Source organism: Equus przewalskii, unplaced genomic scaffold (assembly GCF_037783145.1).
Source record: "Equus przewalskii isolate Varuska unplaced genomic scaffold, EquPr2 ChrUn-6, whole genome shotgun sequence".
Taxonomy (NCBI): domain Eukaryota; kingdom Metazoa; phylum Chordata; class Mammalia; order Perissodactyla; family Equidae; genus Equus; species Equus przewalskii.
In genome coordinates, this window is record NW_027228754.1 from 2,694,345 (window position 1) to 2,720,252 (window position 25,908).

Consider the following 25,908-nt stretch of genomic DNA (forward strand, 5'->3'; position numbering starts at 1 on the left):
GAAAAAAAACTTTCAAGTTTTATTCTTGGCATCTAACCTACCATAATAAAAGACACACACTGAGAAAGGAGGCAGTGTAAGGGAAAACAACTCGTTATTCCTTGGATCTTTGGCCCCAGCCATAAAGGCAGAAATTTAATGCTAGTTTTCCTTAGATTAATTGTGCACAAATAGTTTTGGACCTTTGTGGTGGGAAATTTCCCATTCTATACTTCACAACTTTGGCCCCATCCACATTCCCCTCCTTCTAACACATTTATCTCAATCCAAAACAGAAGGCTGGATTCTAAATCAAGAACTATGATTTACAATCTAAGTATCATTAGGAAACTGATTTTACTTCTCTGTTACTTGTTTTTCTCAAGGAAAATAAAAATGAAAGCAATAGCAACCCTCTGGAGCTGGTATGAAGATTAAGTGACACAAAATAAATGTAAAATGGCAGGTATCAAATATGTGATTATTAAACATATAAATTTCAGTTTTAGATATCTACTCTCTGCCATTGTACTCAAAAGTGAATTACTGATTCTTCAGTCTTTGCCTAATGCGGGTCTTTGCCCCAGGCAACTTCCCGATGGAATCCACACACATGAAATATGAGAACCAGGAAATGCGGTTGGAGAGCCACTGAGCTGTTGGTACTTGAGTAAGGAATGGAACTGGTTATTTCACAACAAAACGAGCTAGAATTGCTTCCAATATATAGTAGTGTCTTCATGCAAATCACCAGAAGCTGCCTCATTTGGCAGACAAAATATCCAATTATGCCTCCTCCAGGAGACCACTTCTGAAAAGATGTTCACTGTTCTGGGCTAAAGCAACCCCTCCTAGGACAGAGGGCTTGGCAATTGAAGCACAGACTAGATTTCAGCTCGTCTGCCAACTTACTGGGTTTCTTTGAGCGGAGCTTAATCTGTTCAACCTGTCCATTCTTGATCAGAGCCTTATCCTGTAAAGATCACACCCAAAGTATAAATCCAAATATTGCTTGGAGCATGTGTGCCCCACCTTGACGAGTAGGCCACAGACCATTTACTTTTAATCAATTCACCTATGAATTAGACGTTTGAGGAAACACTCCTTTAGAAATAACCATGATGTTTATAATTTTTTTTCCAAGTTAGAAAAGTTACAGATGTAAAATATGGCATTGAGATGGTACAGAAAAATATTAAAAGTGAAAAGCACCTATAACATCCTATTTCCAAGAATTAATAGCAAGTATATATATTGCTGTATTTCAGCCATATGTATTATTTTTTCTGTGTTTAGATCTTATCTCCATAAACATCGTTATTAATGGAATCCAGATTTTTAGAGGTACTCTAGTGAGGTTTTCATATATGAATCAGGACTAAGTGGTGGTATCTTGCTTTTCCTGGCCTTGATGACCTTGAAGGAGAAAGAGATAAAGATAGATCAGTAGAGATGCAGCTCATCATGCATTTCTCCCTTCACTCACACTGTCTCCTTTCCATGGGCTGTATCCTTTTCTCTCTTCCATTCTAAAAGGTTCTTCTCTCACTTTCACCTATCTTCTTTAAAGGTGTCCTGTTTATTGAGTCACCACCCCCTCCTCTTGATTGGGACCCTGAAATGCGATATTCACTCATGCCCAGCATGAGTACTTGTGGACAGGCAGGAGGTGTGGGGAACAACAGGAGAGAGGAAGGAGCAGGTGCTCATGCTAAGAGCTCAAGGGAATGTTCTTCCTGGGAAGACAGGGAAGGAAGGGAAGAAAGGTGGGAGGAGGATGCAAAAGGTATCCTGGTGCAATGCAGTGAGGGAAGATTTGGAATGTTTGATTGATGGTCCTGACAACTGGAAAGACCCAAGAGCATGCGCATTCATGTGTGTCTAGAAACATCAACCTTTGTATTTGATCTGTTTGCATTTCATTATTAACCTTTGTTAGTGTTCCAAGAATTCCACATGCATGTGTGCATGAGTCTGACAAGGAGTATGAACTTTGTCATGTAGAATCAACCACCTCTGCTTGTTGTTGACCAGAATGTGTAGCTCACAAAAGGCAGGTGACTTTGTGTTCTGAGATTCTCAGGGGCATCCTTGATCACTTAATCTCGTATAAGCTCTGTTAAGTATCCTCTGAGATAGAAGATATTTCCTCCATTTTATAGATGATGAGCCTGAGGTTGCTAGTGTTTAAGTTCATTAGTCAACTAGCAAATCACAGAGGCAGGATTTAAAACAAATCTGCCTTAATAAAGCCCAAATTTGCTAAATAATCTCCCTGCTTTGATAAATGGAACCAATTCTGCATATTTATCATAAGTATCACATCCTTTGAGTGCATATCTGGTTCCTCTGTTCAATATGATTAAAAGTATTCTTTAAGAAAAGAAATACTGATGGAAAGAATGTTTACACACACTTAAGTAGAAGGATTAGTTCTTTTCCCACCTGTTTGACTCTTTCTGCAATAGCAGCAGTCTAGCTTTCACAAAGTCTTCTAGTTTAGAAGGATGATGTTCCCCCAGAAGTTCCCACCTTGATGAAACTGTGAATTACAGATCTCAGCTGCCACTTATTCTCACTTAATGCCAATTCAAAGCAGATTAGTTTAAGTTTATTGCCTTCTTCACAGTTGATTTGGGTCAGTCGTCCATACATCCTAACTTCTATCTTCCCTGTATTATCTTTTATTTCATAATAAATGAATTGATTCCTAACCGTTTTCTGCAAAAGAAAGACAACATTCATCCTCTGAGAACTGAATCGGTAATATCCACATCTATGAGAAATATGGAGTGTTAGTGAAATTTTTATCTGTGACAGGTTAATTTATGAGCTGTAGGTCCAGAATTACAGGTACCAAATAGTTTAACATATCTTATTCAGAGAATTCTCCCTTTTGAATCTTCTGTCTAGCTTTCTTTCCTGTAGGTCTTTGTCTACTGGGTTCTTCTGAAAGAATTGATTACTTTCCTCATTTCCTACTTCCATTTCAGAATAGCTGACATTTCTTAAGGAACTTGGATATACACTTACTCACTCTTTTCCAATCTGCCCAAATCTTGAATCTAGATCAGCCAGTCCCGTTGTTCTTGTTTCTATCTCACTTTCCTCTTTAATTCTAGAAAAACGTATATGTGCATAGTCATTTAAACAGAGTGTGCAGAAAACAACAGGGGTAAAAGTAAAGAGCTACCCTAGAAGACTCATATAATGGAGTATGAAACAATACTTCATATAAATATTTAGGGGGCCAGCCTCGTGGCACAGTGGCTAAGTTCACGTGTTCCACTTCAGCAGCCTGTGATTTGCTGGTTTGGATCCCAGGTGCGGACCTACACACTGCTTATCAAGCCACACTGTGGCAGGTGTCACACATATAAAGTAGAGGAAGATGGGCATGGATGTTAGCTCAGAGCTAATCTTCCTCAAAAAAAAAAAAGTTAGGTCAGCAAAGCTTAGTATTTCTATGATGTTTTGGACTGAAATATCTACTCTAAGAATTCACCAAAATTCTGCATTTTTTGTCCGTATTTATACATTGGTGTTAAACTACATGATTTCTATATTCTTTTCAACATCATATTTCGCTTAGTTAATGCCAAAGTCATCAGTTGCTCAACAAGTTTTTGATGAATAATATGAAGAGATAAGAGCACTTTAGACTTCAGATGCTCAGAATCTTAGCTATCTGTTGGAAAGAGTTATGTTCTAGGACAGAGTACTCTATTCATTTCTTAGTCTGGTTGTCACAACTGAAATACAAGCTTGAGAGGGTAATTCTTTATTCACAATCAGATTTAAGCTGTAGCTGAAATAGATGAGGCAGAACTCAAAGAAACCAAATCATAAGCATACATATATTGATATAAACTCTGCACTGTCCTGGACCTGGGTGGCTGTCAATGGGTCATTATAGCTGATAAAATGCCAAGGCTTCTGGGGAATCTCTTGCCACAGAACTTGCATATTGTTACCTTGGGAAGAGGAATGTTCAGAGATTTTCTCACCCATATCCTGAAGTGGGCAGTGGGGCTTTGAGGTCCTGTGTTTAGGACTTTAACCAAACACCAAATAGTCAGTTAAGACTTTTAAATTATGAGGTTGCAGGCGAAATATTACAAAACAATGGTGTGGGCTTACCTTATGCACCTCATACATCCCATTCACAAATGTTCCTGGAGCTTGCAAGTACAGATGACTGATTTTAGGAGTTGCATTTGCATTTGCAATCAGACTTTTTGAGACCTCCATCTTTTGGTCAGCATTAACATCAGACACAGATAAGGCATTGTACACCTCCAGGTACCCATTGCATCCAACATAATCCGATATGGCAATGACTTTCTTTGGAATGAACTTCTCCTTTAGGCTGATATCAAAAACCTTCCCTTGGAAGAATTGGCTCTCAGTAGCTACTGTGGCATGAAACATCTTTCTCTCCCCTTTGCTGACAGCATATGCAAATGGCTCTGTTGCTTTCAGTACCATCACTTCTTTGGGGCCCCTCTGGAAACCTTCTTCCCTGGAAGCTTCTTTAGGTACAGCCTTCAATCTTGGTTTCTACATTGAAGTACACACCAAAACCAGGCACAATTTAGAAAAGAATTACAGTTGCCCTCTAGTGAGAACCTTCTCAGGCTAGATGTTGACCCTCAACCAACACTGTTACCGTACAAAGGGCACAATCCACTTGCTGCCAGACAAAAGCCAATCATGAAGAGGCAAGATGGTAGCAGAGAAAGGGCATTTTATTACAGTTTGCTAGCAAGAGGGAAGATGGCAAACTAATGTCCAAAAGAGCCATCTTCAGGGGGGCACAGAATCTTGAAGCTGTTATATAGGCCAGGGGGTTATAGGGGAGGAGGTTAGGAATGTTGACCTTCTGGTGTTACAGACTGGGAGTTGCCACACCAGATCTTTCAGTTTTCATTTATGATGGCTATCAGCATAGACTCTCTGTTCAGAGGTCATAACATTCCCAAAGAATTCAAAAGAAGGAAGTTATTGTCTTATTGCAGCTGGGAGGTATATGCACAAGCAAGGGTCATAAAATCTGCAGGGTCATAAAATCTCCTGGTGGGTGCTTATCCAGCTGGGTTAGCTAGGCAGAGGTCATTCAATGTTATAATATGGTCTCTTTTCTACAATATGGCTTCCCTTATGTCAACCTTTTGTTGAGCCGCTATCAACACCATAATCAGGTGAACTTGGAAAAAAACTAGACAAATATGGCTGACATGGTATTATTTAGCCAACGGAAAAAATGGAGAAGATTTAAACAGCAATATTATTTCTTCTTTTCACTGTTTTATGAGTTTTGAAAAAAGTATATTTTTCTTTAAGAAGGATTAACTCAAGAGAAAAAGTATTTCTCCTAGGGAGAGCTATGTACAGTGTAGGGGCAGTGGGCAATAGTGATGCTATTGTGTAGTGATTTCTAATAGAGGTAAAGATGAAAAAATAATATTAATTTATCCCATCAACTCATTTTAGTGAGCAAAGTAAGATATAAATATGGAAGAAAATAAGTCACCTTTAATATCACTGAGAGTGGGGAATGGCTCCAGTGAGGAACAATTGATTTCATCTGGAACTAATCCTGGAAGATGTGGCAATTTAATGACCCAAATCACAAAGCCCTTTTCCAAGAAAGCAGTACTGTGTTGAAAGGGGTTAGGAAGAAAGTCACTGCAAGGATCCCAGGAACTTCTCTTATTTAGAGATGTCCTGGATGGATGCTTTTGAAGAGTAGCAGAATCAGCTACACCAAAATATGCTTCCTCAGCATAGGATTATTTTGAAAAGCAGCAGACACAAGAGAAGCTCTAAAAACAGCACTGAATTTGTCCCTTGTAAGTGAAATTTACTCATAAAGGCAATCTCCATTTGTAAGGGTGTCTCCCTCCCTGAGTACCAGGAGGAGAAGGATAGCTCTAAATAAATGGCAAGAGAATCTTATCAATGGAAGAGGAACTGGGTGAAATTGGCACAACAAACATTACCTTTGTTTATCTTGCTTTTCACTGGAAACCTCTTCATAACTGGCCTCCTCCCACCTTTCCTTTTTTTTGACTTTAGCTGGAGATGATGTTTGAGCTGATGGCTTAGGCTACTTCAGGGAGTTACTCATTTATCCAGGGTATTTCCTATGTATACATGGTATACATGTTAATAAACTTCTGCTCGTTTTTCCCTTGTTAATCTGTCTTTTATTACAGGGGTCTCAGTCAAGAACTCAGAGGGTAGAGGGGAAATTATTTTTCCTTCTCCACCTTCTCCTGTTGGAATAATGGCAGGTGTTCTGGATAGAGGCTTAGGAGAAGCCCCTTACAAGAATGTGATCCCTTAGGAGAAGCATGCCAGTGGAGAAGCCAGGGGCCAGGGGATTTTCCTCTAACCTCCTGTGTACTCAGTGATCGGCACCATTTCTGAATTTTAGGAGAGCACTTTGAATTGGAGGGGGGACTACTCATCTGTAAGAGGAACTACTTGGGCAACGGTGGGCCGTGGGATTCCTAGAGACCAGTACATGGAGACAGACTGGCTGCCTCCACAGACTGGCAGTGCTCCTTGTGATCTCACCTGGAAAATTACAGTTCATTGGGTCATGAGGCTTAATTCTGATTGACTCCTCATCAATGTAGTCAAGTCACCCTAACATCAGGAAGCTCATTCCCAGTGCATGTTAGTCAGTAACAAGAAATTTCTTAATAGGAGCGATAGCAGCACCCTCATAAGAAGTGCACAGGACGTAAGGAGGAAATTATGTATTACTCTGAGGGTCATGAAAGAAGACCTGATGGACTCATGTTCTTATCATGTTCAGTGTGGGTATCGGGAATACTGGAAATAACCTAAAGTCAAATAATGCAGGATTATTTACCTATAGGGGTATTAAACACCCATGCAATTGTTCTTATATATTAAAATGATAATTTAAATGTGTATTGGTTGAGTGAAATAGCACTTCAAAATCTAGTAAGTGAAAATAAAACTCTGGGTTATAGAAAAAAATGTGTAATGTGATCCAATCTGGAAAAAACGATATTCTTTGTATACATATAACAAAACGGTAAAATCAGAAAGACTTTACTGAAATGTGGCATTTGATAGAGGATAGATTTCAAATAGTTAAAATTTAATTATTTTTTGTCTACGCACCTACATTTCCTGAATTTTCTAAAATGTTATTATTTACACAATAAAAAACAAAAGAGAAAGAATTGGTGATAGTGTTTTGGTTGGCTCTGTATTTCTCCACCTGTTCCACTGTAAGCTGTGTCTTTCACTACCTATTGAGGGAAACACAAAAATCAAATTAAACAAGCAAATTACTAATATGCAGTACAGAATAGGGATGATTAGCTGCCCACTAGGTCATAGAATATCCTAATGCAGACGATGGCATAAGAAGAGTTGGAATTTGCATCTCAAAATATACACTTGATAAATAAATGAGTTATTTAAATAAATATCGAATTGCATGTAGTTGGGAATTAGTGAATAGCTCTTTCAAGGTTCTGTTGATCCCTGTTATTACATCATAGGGAGGGAAACATTGGAAATAGGAACCTCGTACTTTTGTTAAGGAAATGCTAGATGGGATTGGTGGAGGCATCTGAGGAGTCTGGGGACAACACTCAGTTGGGTACGTGCTGGTCCCCAAAGGTTCTGAAAGCTGACTGTGTTCGTGGGATAACTGCATTCTCATGGTGTCATCAGTTTTGGTAGTTGTATCATTCCTTTTCTGAAGAAAAGATTGATGTTTATTCTTTTTTTCTGGTTAATTGTTTTCAAAATCAGGTGAAACAATATATTTTCATTTCATTCTTACTTTTAAAAACAGCATCTTTATTCTACTGATTTTCCCGGGAATAATAGCATATGTTGAGATGCCCTCATCATCTCTACTGCTCGCAACCCAACCAGTATTAAACACTTTACTAAGATGTTAAAAGCTTGGATGCTTGAAATTTCATTGTTCTCTGATGGCATCCTGATTCTACCTAAGCTGAAATCCAGCCTGAGCCAAAGGGTCAAACACAGCTCCTGGGGCTATTCTTTAGTAAAGAAATAAGTGTTAGAACATAAACTTCTATACTTCCAGACGTTTATTAACTAAGCCTTTCACATCAGCCAAATACTCAAATTAGGTTCTATCCTCTGCTCTTCAGCCTTCAGGAAATACAGCTCTTCACTTTTTGGGGTGCTCTGATCATCTCCTTGTCAGATGTATTCTCCTAAAGCCACAGTTCCAGAGGCAGGATTCTGCTCTCCTTGTAGTGTACATCAGAGAGCCAAAATCCTTCAGCAATGTTTGAGAACAATTCAAAATTTCACCTGTCGGGGCGAGGGAAAATTCCCTTTCTTCCCTTCTTGAGTTCTTATCGTTGGACTAATAATAAAATTAAAACAAAACCAGATCAATAGGAGAAAAGCCCAGCTGAATACGTATGTATTGGAGATCATAGAGAAACAATGTTTGAGAGTGAACAAAGCAGGCAGTGTATGTATGTTCTTTTACACAAAAAACCTAAGAAATTTGTGAAGAATTGACAGGACAAAGAAACTTAGGTTGGGGGTATGTAATTAGTGAGGAATTTGGGCAGAGTTTAGGCTTGAGGTAGTACATTTGCAAGGTTTGTTTACACAGGCTTCTCAGCCCGGAATCCCCTCTCCCTGGTGATCTGGATGCAGGCAGAGCCTGTTTCACAGGGGAGATTGATTTCCTGCTTTCAAGGGGAACAGAGACAGGAGGGTCAGAATGCCCTTATTACTTCTCAAGGAATTTTAATTCAAAATGGTCAATATGCTATTGTGGGATATTTTGGATATTTGGATATTGGGATATTTTGGAGTGGCCTGCCCTGGGCCCCAACACACCTAAGCATTATGAATACCTTAATTTTTATACCATGTGTAAGGAAAATCATATGTCTTGACTACCTTCAATATCACTAATAAAAACTCTTTCTTAACGTTCATATTTTGATGTTAATTTGCCACTGAGTTTACCATTTCTAGCATTCAGTAATCTAATTTGTATACTGTCACCTGTTGATAGAGAGGTAGAGAAGAGAGCGCCTTGAAGTTCCTGCCTAGGGAGTGATTAAAATATCTTTTTACCACACTAAGCACCTCATTCCTCGTTAGAAGACTTACAAAAGCTGAGCTAATGAAAACAGACAAACAAAAAAGGATCACTGTATTGTTAAATTCCTCAAAATGAATCATAGTCATTGTAACAAGCGTACTCTGATGCTGGAAGCATTATATGCCCATTAAATGCTCACGTCTTAGAGTTTACCAAAGCTGGATTTGAACCCTGGCTCTAACATTCACTAGATTTGTTGTCTTGAGGAAGACTTTCAAATTTTATGAGCTTCATTATTCTCATCTGTGAAATGGCAGTAACAATAGCGTGCTCATGGGGAGATGTAATAAAGAGGAAATGAGATAATTTACATGAAGAACACAAGTTTTAGAGTCCTTCCCCCCAGCAAATGCTCAATAAATGTACATTATTGTCAATGTTATTCCACAGTCTGAGTTTGTGTGTCTTCTCCTACATACAGATGTTTTGTGCTTTATGATGACCCTGTTGTTGGAAGCCCCAGACTGAGGAGTTATGGGAAGCAGCTTATAAAAGAAGCTTCTCTACTTAGGTCTTCCACATGTAGTAATGTAATCCCACTGACAGAAGCATCTTGACTATCATCCTTTAAAAGTCAATTAAATAATGCTTCCATCACAACAGTAGAATTTAGATATCTAAAAGCTAATGTTTGGTTGGATAATATTTTTAAATGGCCACTGATTTTTTTTCCCATCACTGTAATTCTTTCTAGACTACCATTGTTCATTCTGTGTTTATTCATGCACTTCTACACTTTGTGTTTGAAGGGTGACATGACAGAAGAAACAAAAGATTTTAATGGTCTCCTTCTGGCTTTGAATCCAAAAGCTTAAAGCGTCCATATCATAGACAAAATGTTTGGCAGAACTCATGAAGAATAAGAGCAAGAATATCCTATTCGTCTGGTAGATCATACAAAGAGTATGCTAGAATCATTTTGCAGGGCTCTTATGAAGGTGGATGGACATCAAAGAAGAAATGATGATATGGTGTGTTTACATGTAGGTGGCCATGGAAGCATATGATTCTTCTTAGGATTCCTGTGCTCAACAGGTACAGGTAAAACAGAAATATTACTGTGGATGAAGAAACGGCTGTGTCACCCATTTAGGCAGTGGGATCTTAGCAAGGGTCACATAGACCCTTCCAAGCCAGTATGCATAAGAAAAGTTGAGTTGTCCTAAGATACTCACAAAAATCAGTGAAGTGCCATCTGAACTGGTAATGACTAGACATGGGCTCCATCAATGGCCACTTGTGAGAAGATGGCAAAAAGATATCGGATGCTTGCTCTATCCCACAAATACAACCTTTAAAACTACCTAAAGAAATATGGACTCTTGGAACTAACAACAAAATCAACAATAAAAACTAAAACATTGAGTATATGGGAAGCCTATGTTCAACTGGTATGTATGGGGTGGTGGCAGAGGCTGCATTTTGGGTCAGAGTGTGGCTTGTGGCTTGTGGCTTGGGGCTTGGGGCTTGGGTGAGAAACTAGATTAGAGAATAGTGACCTAATGATCCTCTTGCCTTTCTTTCAAGTTGCTTGCTCATTCACTGCAGATATAGGCTTCTGTGCCCTGGGTGGAGCTAACTGCACTGGTGATATCAAGGCCAAGTAGAAGGCAGGCTAGGACAGAATTTAATGCACACAGATATGAACTCATTATTCCAACCTGTCTTCTGTTCCCCTTGAGCAGGGTGCCTATAATCTGAATTTATTTCTAGTAGGAAAGAAAAACATAGATTTATTATAGTGATAAATTCTGTAAAGGAAAATACAGGGACTGGTGAAAGGAAACAATAGGAGGATTTTATCTATTCTAGGAGGAGCATTTGCCTAAAGACAGGATTAGGTTAGCATCAGAAAAGATTGGAGCAATAGAGACAGGAGACTTGTTTTTCAAACAAAAGGAAAGTAGCATATGTTAAAACACATGATATTGGAAGGAGCATGGAATGTTGACAATAAATGGTGAAGTATGGTTAGTGAGGAAAAGTCAAAGGTGTGACTGGAAACTGGAATATAAGGGATGAACAGATATAGCCTGTTTGTAGCCCTCTCTACTAGTCTGGCTATTTTCCCGCACTCTCTCTCTGTACTTGGACCAATAAAAGTCAAGAATTCTCTTCAGATCAGGAATAATTTAATGAATGCATACCTTGGAAATAGCAAAAGACAGAATCTGGTGGTATTTCCAATTATGTACTTGATAAATTAATGAGAGATGTGCCAAAGAAATTGTATTTAGTCAGAGATTAGATGAGAAGCTCTTTCAAGATTCAATCGCACCTATAATTAGATTTTAGGGAGCTGAAGGAATAGGGACAGAAGCATGGTACTTTGTTGAAGGAACTACTAAAAGGGGTTTGTTGATGGTGACTGAATTGAAAATGCATTGATTGCTGCATTTAGTGGAGGCTGGCTCTGCTCCTGGGAGGAATTCCATTCTTCTGTAGTCACAAGCTTGTGTGATTGTGTCTTCCATTGTTTGAAGGAAAGCAGACCTTTTTTTTTTTTTTTCTACAAAATGACTCTAGAGGAACAGATACCTAAGGATGAGATTTCTGAATTATTTTTAGATGAGGTTTCTGAAATTGGTTCTTCAATTTGGTTTGATTTAAAGGCGTTAATAATTCTATTTCCAATAGTAAAGAGTGTGAATATTCCATGGCATGATGTGGCAACAGAAATATGAAAAATATCATCATTGAATACTCATGATCAAATACTTCTGAGACAAATTTCTGGATGATCGTTTATATGATACCTTTGAACATTTTTGTCAAACTAACAAGTATAGTGAGACTGGCTTCTTGCTCCTGATTTCACCTGAAAAAGTAGGGAAAGAAAATGATGAGCTCAAGAATTTAAATTCCCAGCTCAAGTGCTGCATAAATGACCTGAAAGCTTCTATGTCTGTCTTGAAATAGACCCTTACCTCCTGTAGCTGCAGAGCTGAGACTGCGGATAAGCAAATGTAGAATCTCGTCCAGTGAGTGACTGAATTGCAATGCAAATTGAATTCCCAACCTTACAGGATATCTAGTGAGGCTATTGATTGGTAAAGAATGAGATTCTGAGAATTGGAATGGGGACATATGGGAAGATCCTGATGAAGCTGGAGACACTAAGCCCCTAAATTCTGATGAGTCTTCTTTATCAGTAAAAACAGCCACTCCTCCCCATCTGAGGAAGTTAGTCCTGCTTTGCTGGAAAAAAGTTGCCTTGCAAGACAGTACTGATTCTCCTTAGGACTCACCCCACCATCCTTCTTTGCTTCTAGACTTATAACTAGACCCAAGTTCCAATAAGCCCTGAATATACAAGTAAGTTACCTGATTAAATGGCCTAAATGTCCATGGTCTCCTCTCCTGCTACGCTACCTTCTCTCACCCTGCCTGCACCTGTGGTCTCATGGGAAGTTCCTTATGGTCGGTTGACAGAAGAAGGGAAAACTCAGACCAGGTTTACAGATGGTTCTGCATGATATTCAGTAACCACCTAGAAGTGGATCACTGTAGCACTACAAGCCCTCTCTGGGACATCCCTGAAGGATGGTGGTGAGGGGAAATCCTCCTTGTAGGCAGAACTTTGAGCAGTTCACCTGGTTGCTTACTTTTCTTGGAAGGAGAAGTGAGTCAAACATTATTATATAGAGATTCATGGACTGTGACCAACGGTTTGGTTGATTACCAGGGACTTGGAAGGAATATGATTGAAAAATTGGTGACAAAGACATCTGGGGAAGAGGTATGTGGATAGATCTCTCTAAATGGGGGAAAAAATGCTTGTGTCCCATGTGAATGATTACCAAAGGATGACCCTAGCATAGGAGGATTTGCATAATCAAGTGGATAGGATGACCTGTTCTGCAGATATCAGCCAGCCTCTTTCCCCAGTCACCTCTGCCATTGCCCAATGGGCTCAGGAACAAGGTGGTGATGGTGGCAGGGAGGGAGGTTATGCATAGGCTCAGCAACATGGACTTCCACTAAAGGTGACTTGGTAGGGCCACTGCTGACAGCCCAAACTGCAAGAAGCAGAGACCAACACTGAGTGATTTCAGTATTGGCACCATTCCCCAAGGTGATCAATCAGCTACCTGATGGCAGGTTGATTACATTGGGCCACTTTTATCATGGAAGGGGCAGCATTATGTTCTTACCATAAGAGCCACTTATTCTGGATATGAATTCGCATTCTCTGCATGCAGTGCTTCTGCCTAGACTACCAACTATGGATTTACAGAATGTCTTAACCACCATCATGTATTCCAAACAGCATTGCTTCTGATCAACGAACTTACTTTACAGGTTCTTTAGAAGCCAGGATCACAGGTCCAGGAATCAAGGAGTGGAAATGGGAGTATCATTTACTATTACTGTTAGTGATCTGCTAGCAAAATTTTTGCTTTCTGTCCCCATGAACTGATGCTCTGCTGGCATAGAGGTCTTAATTCCACAAGGAGGAATGCTTTCACCAGGAGACACAACAATGATTCCATTGAACTGGAAGTTAAGGCAGCCACCTGGCCACTTTGGGCTGTCCGTGCCTTTGAATAAAAAGGCAAAGAAGGGAGTTACATTGTTGGATGGGATGATTGATCCTGACTACCAAGGGGAAATTACTAGTCCATGATGGAGGTAAGGAAGAGTAGGTCTGGAATACAGGAGATCCCTTAAGATGTCTCATGCTCTGTGATTAAAGTCAAGGGAAAATGCTGTCTCCTAGAGCCTTGACATTGAGAAGTGCTGTGGTAGTGGAAATGGCATTCACCAGAGTGTCTCTAGCCTGAACCTATTTAGATTAGGGGATTTTTAGCGGCTCCACCTCTGTGTTTTCTCACCTGTTGTGGCAGTATTGTATCTTAGATAGAGGCATTTTGAGCTGTACCCTCAAAATGGCTCTGTCTGCACTGTGATAATTGAAAACTCTTGATATCCTGTACTTTGTGGTAGGCTCTATTTTCCATATCAGTGCTAGTCAACTTTACTTTCTCTATGTTTACACTCGCTGGTCCTTTAATTTGATAAGAGAAAGACTAGAAATTCATTATTATTTTATTCTAAAATTTTCTTAAATTTACTTCATGACAATGTTTTCAGCATCCATTGCTCTTGTGTTGCTGTTATGCTTTGCATGCTAATAGAAAACCAGAGATCAGAGTGGTTTATCTTTAATATTCTTTCTCTGTAGTGTCCTGGTTTCCTTGAATTGCAGCAGAACACTGTAAATGAAGTGGAGGCTGCCTAATCAATGAAAAGAAGAGCTAGAGGCATGAGTGGGCCACGGGCTTCAGAGGAACCATTTGGTGGAGCCATACTAGCCTCATCCACAAACCAGCAGACCCTGGAGTAGTCTGACACAAGATATTACACAGTGATCATCTGTGGGTGATTGAACTTTACCTGGATCTTACTTTTCATCAAAGTGACTAATTCAGCCTGATATCAGAAAGTCCTTTCCTCAATGAAGTTAATCAGTAACAAAAGACTCATACATGAGAATAACAGTAGTAACAGTGATATGAACCCTGACAAGGAACCACACAAATACAGGCCCTCATGAAAGAAATTATACAACTACTCAGAGAGATATGATAGGACAATTAGAGACAAGTACAAATATGTTCATTGCAAATACATTTGTGATAGGGGATATTGGAAAGTCAATATACAGAACTATTTTTTAAAATAAACTTTAGTATATCAATCCAATTGATATACTAGATTTTTTACTCATTAAATAATTATTTTTATCTCTATGGGCTTGAAAGAAGGGTCATAATACGCAAAATAAAAAATGGGTTACAACATATTAATCATTATATGATACCATTATCAGAAAGTTATGTATATACTTACATAGGAGAAAATGTGAAAGAATAGAGAGAAGAATGTGGTATAATCTGGAATTTGGAATTTCAGGGAACTCAAATTTAATTATTTTTAGTTTGACTGGCTGGTTGTCTGCATTTCCCATTTTGTTTTCTGAAATAATCTTGTATTAAGAAAAATTTTTGTATAAGAAAAAAATAACAAAGTATGACCAAATTACTGCTGATGTTGTGATTTCACCACTTGTGTCCCATCATGGTTTAATCTTCTTTATTGTCTATCAAGGAAATATAAACCCCTCATTTTTGGAATAAAACTCGCTGTGGTTTCAACCGTTTATTAGACTGTCTGCAATGAATGAGGGACATAGCAAAAGCCTAGCCAGTCCAATTTTGAGAAGAGTACAACTTAGTAAGTATTATAAGAAAGTTCTGATTATAAGGTGCAGCCTGCTTCCTTTCATCTGCAACTCTTGGTGTATATTCTTCCTTCTGTCTAGATTTTCCCAAACTTCTCAACTCCCCTCCCTATTCCACTACTTCTTCTGTTTGTTTTTATACCTTTTAAGATTCACAATAGGTATCACTTCCTTGACTGGATTAGATGGCCGTCATTTGTCTTTCACTTGCTAAGCTGATTCATATCTTAGTACTCAGTGTCCACTTTTCCGTTGAGTAAATGTATTTATTGAGAGTCTTCTGTGAGGCAGGTACAGAACTAGGCTCTGGGTTACAGGAGTTCCACACAGCTGACAAAGTAGCTGTCATTTTGGAACGCAGAGTAAGGTGGGGAAGACAAACATATTAAGTACAGTTGTCGTTAAGTGATGTATAAAGGAAGAAATAAGGTCCTACCAAAGAGAACTTCATGATGATTTCACATAGGCTGCAGGGGTGTAAAGGAGGACTCTCTGAGGATAGGGTAGCAATATTGAGATCCAAAGGGTAGATAGGTTTGGTCAGTTGGGAGATGTCCAGGTAGAGGAAAAATGGCTTGTGAAAATCCTGAAGAAGAAAGGAGCATGGTGTATTGAAGAAACTTTCACAGATTAGTGAGCCAAGGGGAGAATTGTGAAAGAGACTTGAGCAGTAGACAGTGAACACACTGCTGCATTCACCTGTACTGTTCTGGACTCTACACCTCTTTCTCTGTCTCCCAGAACAACACAAGAGAGGTAACTAACCGTGGTCAGAGATAATGTCAAGGTCATCAAGTATCCCTTGTGGAAGCAAAAGGTTAAAATGTAGTGAATTCTCAATTTACATATTTTATCAACTAATTAATCATGGGAGTTAGTTTTAAGTAGAGGATGAGATCAGAATTTCAATTTCAAGGTCTGATTACTATATTTTTCGGTTGAATAAAATGAAGGAAAAGGGAAACAGGAATAAAGTACCTAAGTTATGGAAGTGGAGGATGGAGCTGATGATGAGATCTGAGGAAGCAAGGGACAGCCAGTGGTTTCAGATGTGCTGGCTCCTGCAGGACAGGAAGGATGAACATGCTCCTGGAACACCTTAATCCTTTTGGTTGCAGTATTTTCTTTGGCTGTCTTTTTCTTTTTCTGAAAATAGTTTAATTTTCTTGTTAATGTTTTTGTATCAAATGAAGCAGGGCATATTTTCATTGCTGAGTGGTTGATTTACTTATAGCTAAAAGTGTTTTTAGGTGTAGGAGAAAAGAGAAAGGCTAACCCTGTGGCTAAGTGGTGAAGTTCGCATGCTCCACATTGGCAGCCCAGGGTTTTGCCAGTTTGGATCCTGGGCGTGGACCTAGCACCACTCATCAAGCCATGCTGAGGTGGTGTCCCACATATAGAACTAGAAGGACCTACAACTAGAATACACAACTAGGTACTGGGGAGCTTTGGGGAGAAGAAGGAAAAAAAAAAAACAACAGGAAGATTGGCAACAGATGTTAGTCCAGGGCTTAATCTTTGAAAAAAAAAAGAGGTGTTTACACACATCACTCGTCTAATAACCTCTGTGGTAGGATGTGGCTAACTTAGAATTAGAAAAATTGAGTTTTGACATGGAAAGAACATTTTATCATCTGTTTCTCCAGTTAACACATCCCTAAAGAAGATATGAAGATATTAGAATTATGTCATATATATTCACATTGGTCTATTAAAGCTCATTGCCTTTCACGAAAATGATCAATTATTATTTATTTGGTATATCTGACCTTGATGGGAAACTTAATGAAGAACCAAATGCCTAATGGGGAGAATGAGTGGAAATGCCTTAGCAGAGTTCCTTCTGTGGGGCTTCAAGCCTGCATCTCTCTCTCAAGCATACCCGAGCCACAGGAGTCTCCTCTGCTCCTTCAGATGTCAGAGTACCACTTGTGGTGGGTGTAAGTGTAGCAAGACCCACTGCTTCCTGCTTTCTCTTTTTCACTGGAGTTGTTCCTTTTGCTGGAATGGATTTAATATTCTTTTCAACTGATGCAGAAAAAAGGAGGACATGTAAACCCAGAGCAGCCGGTCTAAGACAGCTGAAGCAGTTTCACTATTATTTCCACTCAGCTCCTGCTTGTAGGTCTAGGTATGCTTTGTCTACCTTGACTGCATTGGCCAGCCAGTCTGCAAGGGGACCAATGGTAACAATACAGGCAGGGACACTGTCTCACGTTCTTCAGTGGTTTGCATACTGGTTGCGTGCACAGTGAACACATCCTTTCGTCATCTAGATTCCCATGTACCTCAGTCAAACTCTTTTCCTAACCTGTTCTATCATTTCCTTTTAAAAATTCAAGATTTTTTAATGCTGCCTGGTGGGTCACCATCTGTAAAAGATCTGTCCAAAGTGGAGAAACCAGTAAAAGGAAATGTGATCTGGATTTGTTACGTAACAAAGTAATATTATTTGCTTTTGCATTTACAAAATATTTTTTCTTAACCCAGTGACTTTATAAGAGAAAGAACTTCTTCACATCTCTGAGGGGTAGGATTTCATTTAAGTACTGCCTCATCTTTTTTGCTATGAAGAGTAATGATGGAGAAAATAGTCTAAATAGACTAAATTCATTTATTGGTTAAATATAAATATTTTAAATATAAAAAACAATTTTTGTATTTTTGTTTTGTCATTTTCTCATCTTTTTAATGTACTGGGAGTCTCAGCATCTCCTCAACTCCCTCTTGCTTTTGTTTTTTCCACTGCATCCCAAATATGCCTTCCAACATAGAAAAATCCCCATTAGAAAGTAGATGTGCTAAGTGGTCAATTTGTTGACATGTGAAGTACTACCATTATCATGGCTACTGAGTCATAAATAGGGAAAGAGATGCACCAACTATGACCAAGAAGGGTTCTAGTCAAGGTTGGGAAGTGTATGGGAATAGCGACAGTGAGAGGGGATTCCCTATTTCCTTTTAACTTCTCACTTTGTTCTAATCAAGATCGGGGAGGGTCAGGGCAGGGCAGTCATGCTTGGGATCTTCTGTATTACCTTTTTGCTTCTCCTTTCTAGGTTTTTTAAAAAGGCCTTTAAATTCTGGTATGTCTTTTAACAATTCTATTAGTTTGTTCACACAGGCAGCACCTTGGAACTTTTCTTCTATTAGATGAGCAATCTTAATTCTGTTATATTCATCTTGCATTTTTGTAGTCAATCCCAAATCATGGGCCAGTAGGGACTTGACTACATTAAAATAATAATCATTGATGTGCTCTAATCCTTTCAGCAGAACAATTTTCTTGTATTCATTCACCATGTCTCAAGTTATGGATGAGCCTACAAGAAAAAAAATGACATGTAGTGTTATACACTTATATAGACAATTTAAAATGCTGGTTGTGTCTATGTGAGTGAGTGCTCCAGATGAAAGAGCTGTCCATGGGTGTGTGTGCCAAAGAGGGACTATAATCACTAGATATGTCACTGTGTAGAATGTGTTGAAAACTACTGCATCAGGAACTTCTAAGAAATTCTTCCTTATTAATGATGATATTTGAGTTGTCAGGGTTGGATATCATGGAAGGAGGTCTGGAAATAGACAATTACTGCACTATTTAGAGTATGGGCCATACAGTATCAGAGTCCCTGCTTCCTCCTCCCATCCTTCTTGGGGCTACAGTTTATCCCTGAATGTCTGCCTGTGGGTTCGTGACTCTTCCCACTCACTATGACTAAAGTAGACTATGTGCAAAATGAGCTGCAGCTTCTCACCTTATATGAATAATCTTCAGCCACAGCCCTACAGATCCATGCTGGGATATTGACCCTTGTCCATTTGCCTCTTTCCTAATTTGCTCTTACTAGCATCCTCTCTCCCTTGGTGTTATTGGCTGAATTGTGTACCTTCAAAATCCACATGTAGAAGTCCTGACTCCTGCTACTTCAGACTGACTGTATTTAGAGACAGGATCTTTAAAGAAGTAACTAAGTTAAATGAGGTCACTAGGGTGGACTCTAATCCAATATGACTGGTGTCTTTATAAAAAAGAGGAGATTAGGACACAGACACACACAGAGGAAGGACAATGTGAAGAGGTAGAATGATGGCAGTCATCTGCAAGCCAAGGGGAGAGGCTTTAAAAGATACCAATCCTGCTGACACCTTGATATTAGATTTCCAGCCTCCAGAACGGTGAGATGATATTCCGATATTTAAGTCACTCAGTCTGTGGAACTTTGTTATGGCAGCCTTACCAAATGAATAAACTTTGTGCTTGACCACATTCTCTGTGTCTGAGGTCCCCATACCCTTGTCCTTTTGCTGCTCCCTAGTGCAAGATCGTGGCATTTATTGGTGAGAATTACTTTAACAATTGCTTGATTTTCCACTTTTAGTCTTAATGTCTCTAATCAGTTCTTTTTTAAGAGTCAGTTATCTTTTTCCTTTAATAGTTCCCCATTTTATTTAGGAAAATTTCCTTTCTCCTAGACTGTCTTGGAGACCTTGAATAATTTGTATTTTATCTTTTTTTTTACTTCTCCTGCTTTCCATTTCTCATATTTAAGCTCCAGAAATATATAGCACATCTTGCTTTTTCAGGCCCTTTGTCTGAAAAGAACCTCCTAGCTTTTTTCTTGAAAGGTAGAATTAGTGAATACATGGTCTACATTAAACCTATCAAATTTAATTTAAAATTCTGCCAAATTATACAAATAATGGAGATATATTCAGCCTGATATGAGTCAAAGGGAAAGCCTTGCACTGAATACTTTTATACATAGTGTCCTGAACACTAAAGGTAATTATGAATCACTATTTGTGAAAAACGACTTTTTATCAATATGACATTTTTCTTCCCAATATCTTCCCCCAACACACTGACTGAGGAAGCAGAATATGAGTCCTAAGAGTTTAGGCTTTGGAGTTCAGAAGACCTGGTTCTGGAACTTAATATTTTGGCTGCAATGGATATACCTAGGAGGTAAACGAGCGTGTAGGGGAGCAGAATTTGCCACCTCAAATGTGTTTCTGTGGCTTAATTACTTTTAAGAACACAAGACTCAGGAAGAAACTTTGACCTTCCCCTTAACTGCCTAAAAGAATTTAATATAGAAAGCTTGTTTCAGGAAGGAGCTATCACCATAGATAATTATAGTATAATATCAAATGAGTGTGGTAGACAGGGAGGAATCCAATAAGGTCCATTTGATCAAAGTCCTCTCATGTCCCATTGTCTCTGAAAGGCATGGTAAACATTTGTTTACCAAACATTTGCTTTTCCATTTCCATGTGACTTGCCTTTCTCTCCTTTGAAGTCCCAAACCACTACCCCTAACATCCTCTTTTGTCTTTAGCTGAAGATGATATTTAAGGAGGTGGCTTTGGCCATTTTGATGAGTTACTTAGTTTTCCTGTGTTTCTCCCAGTGCACATGTTATTAAACTTGTTTGATTTTCTCTTGTTATTCTGTCTCATGACAATTTAATTCTTAGACCAGCCATAAGAACCTAAAAGGTAGATGAATATTTCCTCCTCCCCTACAAGTGGTTGGTAAAATCAGATTGCTATCTCTCACACAAGGAGATAGGTTGGAATTCAGAAATAGAAAATATAAAAGAATATGTAAGAGATGTCAGAGTACTGGTTAAATTTCCAATCAATGTCCACGTATTATTTGTTGCAAAAGGAGAGAAAACTAGAACGGAAAGGAAAAAATACTTGAAGAAAGGGCTGGCCCTGTGGCCGAGTGGTTAAGCTCGCGTGCTCCGCTGCAGGCGGCCCAGTGTTTCCTTGGTTTGAATCCTGGGAGCGGACATGGCAGTGCTCATCAAGCCACGCTGAAGAAGCATCCCACATGCCACAACTAGAAGGACCCACAACAAAGAAAATACAACTATGTACTGGGGGGCTTTGAGGGGAAAAAGGAAAAAAATAAAATCTTAAAAAAACATACTTGAAGAAATAATGGGATAAACTTCTTGGAATTCAAATAACACGAATGTCCTCAAATTGATAAAGCCAACAGAGTGCCAAATAGGAGAGCAAAAGAAAACTCACACCAAGACCTAATACAGAGACAGTGAAGGGTGTGTCTCTATATTACAACAGCAACAAAGCAAAAATTCTGAAAGCTTCCTGAACTACAAAGGCTGAAGAATTAGATTCTCAACAGCAAAACTGCATCTAGAAGGACAATGGAGTAATTTTCAATATTATTTGCCCTCAATACCCTATCTGCACTTTTGAAACAAAAAATCCTTTTGAAACCAAAAGGGTTGTGTGTGTTTGCATGTGAGTGTGTGAATTTAGTAGCAAAATTTATTAGCAAAATAAAAACTGATCTGAGGAGTTCATGTATAATCTTTAAATCTCACTATAGTGTGAATGCTGTATGCTTTGCTGCAGAAGTATCAGTACATTTGATTTGGAAGTCACTACCTAGACCCTACTGGGCCATCTATGTAATATGTCATATATGGTGAGTGCATTACACAGGCTTTCTTAAGTCACTTAAATTCTAAATTCTGAATCCTATGTGACTTCAAGAGTTTCAGAAAGGTGTTGCCAACTGATCTAAAAGGAAAAATCATTTTGAAACTAGAATGCTATATCTAGCCAAGATTGCATTTTAATGTAGGACCTAAAAAACAATTCTCTGATGTTAACTGACATGATTAACAATCAGGAGACTTGCAAAACACAGACACCCACCAAAACACTCTTTAGACATAGTGTTCAATAAGAAAACAATACATAAAGTCAAGAAATACTTCATGAAAAAGGGTGAGTGAACAACTAAATTCGGTCTGTCAATGTTTTAAAAATAAATCAAGCCCCAACCAAAGAGAAACAAAACAGGAAGTAGATTAACGCTATGTGTGAAATGTAGAGAGAAAGAGGATATGAGTTTGCTAAGTACTTGCCCTTAAAGGGACAATAGAAATGCACATTTAAAAATATTGACAACAAAGAAGAAGGAAGCATAGAATAAGTGCTACAAACTGAAAAAGAGATGGAGGAAATCAGCTAAAATATAGTATTCAACAGAATATCATAAAGGGTGAAACCCTTAAGTGACATTATTTTTTAATCTACCTATATCTTGCTGACAAAAGTTCATTTAAATGTTGAAAAAACAAGTTGTAAAAATTTTATCATGCAAACTGTAATTTAATGATGAACTTTTATCCTAATTAGTTAGCTTTAAATAGACCATAAGACAAAGAACTGGAGTTTCTTTATTGAAGGGTAACAGAATGTACCACTCCGAATATGCCACATTGGCGTGAGGAACTGAAGGCAATCAAGACCCAGTCAACTCAGAGAAAGCTCTTTACCACCCCCTTAACTGCCTAAAAGAATTTAGAAATGGGATCTATACCATAAAGAAAGCTATTACCAGAGACGTTTTCATCTGAGAGACTTATCTGCACGGCAGGCCAATCACTTGTTTACCAAACGTCTGCTCTTCCCATCTTCCTGTGAATTGCCTTCCTTTCCTTTGAAGCCCAGACCCATGTCCCTTCCCTTAGCTCAGGATGGTATTTATGCCTCAATTGCCTGACTGCCTTTGTGTCTCATCTCTTTGTGGGTCTCCCATACTACAAAATTATACTTTTTTTTTTCCTGTTAATCTGTCTTTTTATTACAGGAAGGGCTCAGCCAAGAACCTCGGAGAAAGGGAAAATTATTTTTCCTCCCCTCCATTTACACAATGATAAAAGGCTAAGATCCAAGAATATACAACAGTTCTAATTATGTATTTCCTAATAGTAATAAATATATATTATTTGTTAGTAGTTTATATTCCTTCATGTTACTAAAAATAATATTGTGTATTATGTAGTATATTTCTCTATTTCCCTTTATACATACAGTCATGTGCTGCATAATGACATTTTGGTCAACAACATACTGCATATATGAGGCTTATCCCATGAGGTTAGTACCGTAGAGCCTAGGTGTGTAGTAAGCTACACCACCTAGGTTTGGGTAAGTACACTCTATGATGTTTGCACCATGATGAATCACCTAACGATGCATTTCTCAGAACATATCCTTGTTGTTAAGTGACACGTGACTGTATATACATATGTGTGTTTATATATATGCGTGTATATATAGTACATATGTATATGTGTGTAATCCATACATATACATATATATCCTTCCAATATTTATATTAGAAATTGGGAAAACTGGATGGAAAATTTGACAAATTCATCCTTATGGTTCAAGATTTTAGGATTTCTCACTTAACCAAACACACAAAATATAGAAAAAATTTAGAAAATATTTAGAAAAACTGACCGTCACAGCTAACAAGGTTAAATGAAAAACTTTATCTAATATTGAGAAAAGTCCAAAACCTACATTTAATCTTTACATTCCTCTCAAGCACGTGTGAAAGGTTTGTGGACTAGGCTTTACAGAAAGAGTAAAGCATTCCAAAAGATAAGTATAGATTTGACTCCAGTTACTCTTTTCCTACAAATTCTCACCACTGGTGTTTATCTCTAACTTTGAGGAAAGCAGGGAGATTCCCCAAGTAGCTGAAATACTACCTCTAACACATGGTGTGGAATGGAGTAAAAACTAAGCATCCTTATAAAAATATTAAGACACCATGTATAAGTGACTGTGTGAAACGTAGAAATTTTATGCTACGTGTATGTGTTTGTTCTCATTTTGTAAAACTGTGATAACACCATATAATACAACTTTATATCCAGATGCATGTTTTTATTTAATACTATTTCATGATACTTTTTTTCAAACCACCATCTTGTCTTTTACCCAACCTCTCACCACAGCCACCAAGTTTTCTGTTCACCCTCAGGCAAGAAAACCAAAGCCAGGACCGGCTCCGTGGCCGAGTGGTTAAGTTTGCGCGCTCCCCTGCGGCCCCCAAGGGTTCGGATCCTGGGCGCAGACATGACACCGCTCTTCGGGCCACGTTGAGGGGGCGTCCCGCATCCCACAACTGGAAGGATCTGCAACTAAGATATACAACTATGTACGGCGGGATCGGGGGGTTTGGGAAATAAAGCAGAAAAAAAAAAAAAAAAGATTGGCAACAGTTGTTAGCCCGGGTGCCAATCCTTAAAAAAAAAAAAAAGAAGAAGATTGGCAACAGTTGTTAGCCTAGGTGCCAATCTTTAAAAAAAAAAAAAAGAAAACCAAAGCCTACTTCTAAATATTAACTCATGTTGTAAACAGCTGTAGTATGAATCTGCAATCGTCAAAATGCATTTCTCTTTGTTCAGGGTTCAGTTGTAGTAGAATAACAGATGCATAGTATCTTCCTAGGTAGATGAAGGATTAGAATCAAGCTACTTTGGTTTTCACTTTTCTGAATATAGCCCTACTGCCCTTCACTCACTTCCCACATCCCCACCTGGAAGAACCAAGACTAATTCTCCTCTTATGATCTTGTGGTTAGAAAATAAGTACTGGGATCTGTCTGTTCAGAAAACCTCATAGGACTCACCTAATGTGAAACTTCTACTCTGGTCTGTAGATCTTGAGATCTTCACCAGAAATGCAAGAATCACTGTTTGTTCACACCAGTAAGAAGAGAAGTCACTAAAGATCTCAGACTCTGAAATGGAGGATGTTGAAAATCTCATGAAGAGAAGAGGAAAATGAAGTATTTTGAAACATAACAAGAAAAAAAGGTATTGGCTAGAGTCACTTAACTTGGTTAGTGCTGGCTTCTCAAACTTTGCTATCCTTCAGGAAAGAAGTTAAGTATTTATAAAATAGTTTTGAGACTCCTCCCATTAGTGTTCATAGCTTTTGATTTCCTTGGCCACAGAAACTGAACAGTTCCTTTCTGTAAACATCTCAGTCACAATGAAAAATTAGAGCTAACTTTTTCTCTTAAAATTTTTTGTTAAAAATTGTTTATAGCTGAAAGGAGTTAAAACATTAGAACTTTCTTATCCAGCAGGCTTAAAAGTGAATCAGTAGACACCAACTCCCCTTAAATGAGGCTCTAATTTCAAAAGAGGAGAGATGAGTCAGCCAGCCACTTCTCTCTCCTTTCCTGTTCAGAGTGGCAGTAGGAGGAGATCTTAGTAGAGACGTCTATCATTACCAGTACTTGAGCATACTTCCTGCATGGAAAAAGTTCTGCTGTGAAGATGCTTGTGCTTTCAGTAGTATATAACACATACGCATATTTGGAAAAATCATTCTCAGTATGTGAATCCTTCGTAGAGTATTCGTAAATGAATTGTGCCTAGGATCCATTACTTCAATGACTGAATTTCATTATTACCTTTGTCATTCTCAACTGTACACAGAAAACACAAGTGTGTAACTGGCTTATATAATTACAATATTGAAGCCTTCAAATTCTGAAAAACACTAAGCCTTTAAAAGGGTGGAGGGCCTGATAAATACTTTCTTCTGCATTGTGTTTTGTTTTCCCCCGTTAATGACACTGGATACAATCTGGAGAATCTGCAGATGTCAGATAAATAGAACCAATCAGCAGACGGTATTGTTATAACCCACTATCTGATCTTCACGAAGAATG

General features: G+C 38.5%; 3 protein-coding genes across 19 annotated transcripts in view; all 3 read right to left on the reverse strand.

The window, feature by feature from the left end:
• LOC103553929 (gamma-interferon-inducible protein 16-like) lies at positions 1-6,118 on the reverse strand. Of its 2 annotated transcripts, XM_008524689.2 has the most exons (4): positions 5,982-6,118; positions 4,120-4,539; positions 2,512-2,700; positions 1-1,395 (listed from the first exon to the last, which is right to left on the reverse strand). In XM_008524689.2, exons 2-4 carry the CDS (start codon positions 4,465-4,467, stop codon positions 1,318-1,320), a joined length of 615 nt encoding a protein of 204 aa, XP_008522911.1. In that variant the 5' UTR covers positions 4,468-4,539; positions 5,982-6,118; the 3' UTR covers positions 1-1,317. The 2 variants fall into 2 exon arrangements, 1 of the variants encoding a protein (XP_008522911.1); XR_011536895.1 differs by lacking the exons at positions 4,120-4,539; positions 5,982-6,118 and having other exon boundaries at positions 1,258-1,395; positions 2,425-2,563.
• The window catches only part of IFI16 (interferon gamma inducible protein 16), a 70,225-nt gene that overhangs the window by 22,130 nt on the left and 22,187 nt on the right, over positions 1-25,908 (reverse strand). The window lies entirely within an intron of this gene.
• Positions 5,989-25,908, reverse strand: part of LOC103553930 (myeloid cell nuclear differentiation antigen-like) — a 24,419-nt gene continuing 4,499 nt past the window's right edge. For 7 of the 16 annotated variants that reach the window (XM_070608249.1, XM_070608252.1, XM_008524698.2 and 4 more), the window contains 5 exons: positions 24,856-24,966; positions 18,416-18,700; positions 17,260-17,405; positions 16,356-16,523; positions 13,536-13,674 (listed from right to left, as the gene is read on the reverse strand). In XM_070608249.1, coding sequence (XP_070464350.1) covers positions 16,356-16,523; positions 17,260-17,405; positions 18,416-18,680 — 579 coding nt within the window. In that variant the 5' untranslated portion in view covers positions 18,681-18,700; positions 24,856-24,966 and the 3' untranslated portion in view covers positions 13,536-13,674. Of the gene's footprint in view, positions 6,126-13,428; positions 13,675-16,355; positions 16,524-17,259; positions 17,406-18,415; positions 18,701-24,855; positions 24,967-25,908 lie in introns of those variants that run through there. The other 9 variants (XM_070608257.1, XM_070608258.1, XM_070608259.1 and 6 more) reach the window with 4 other exon arrangements.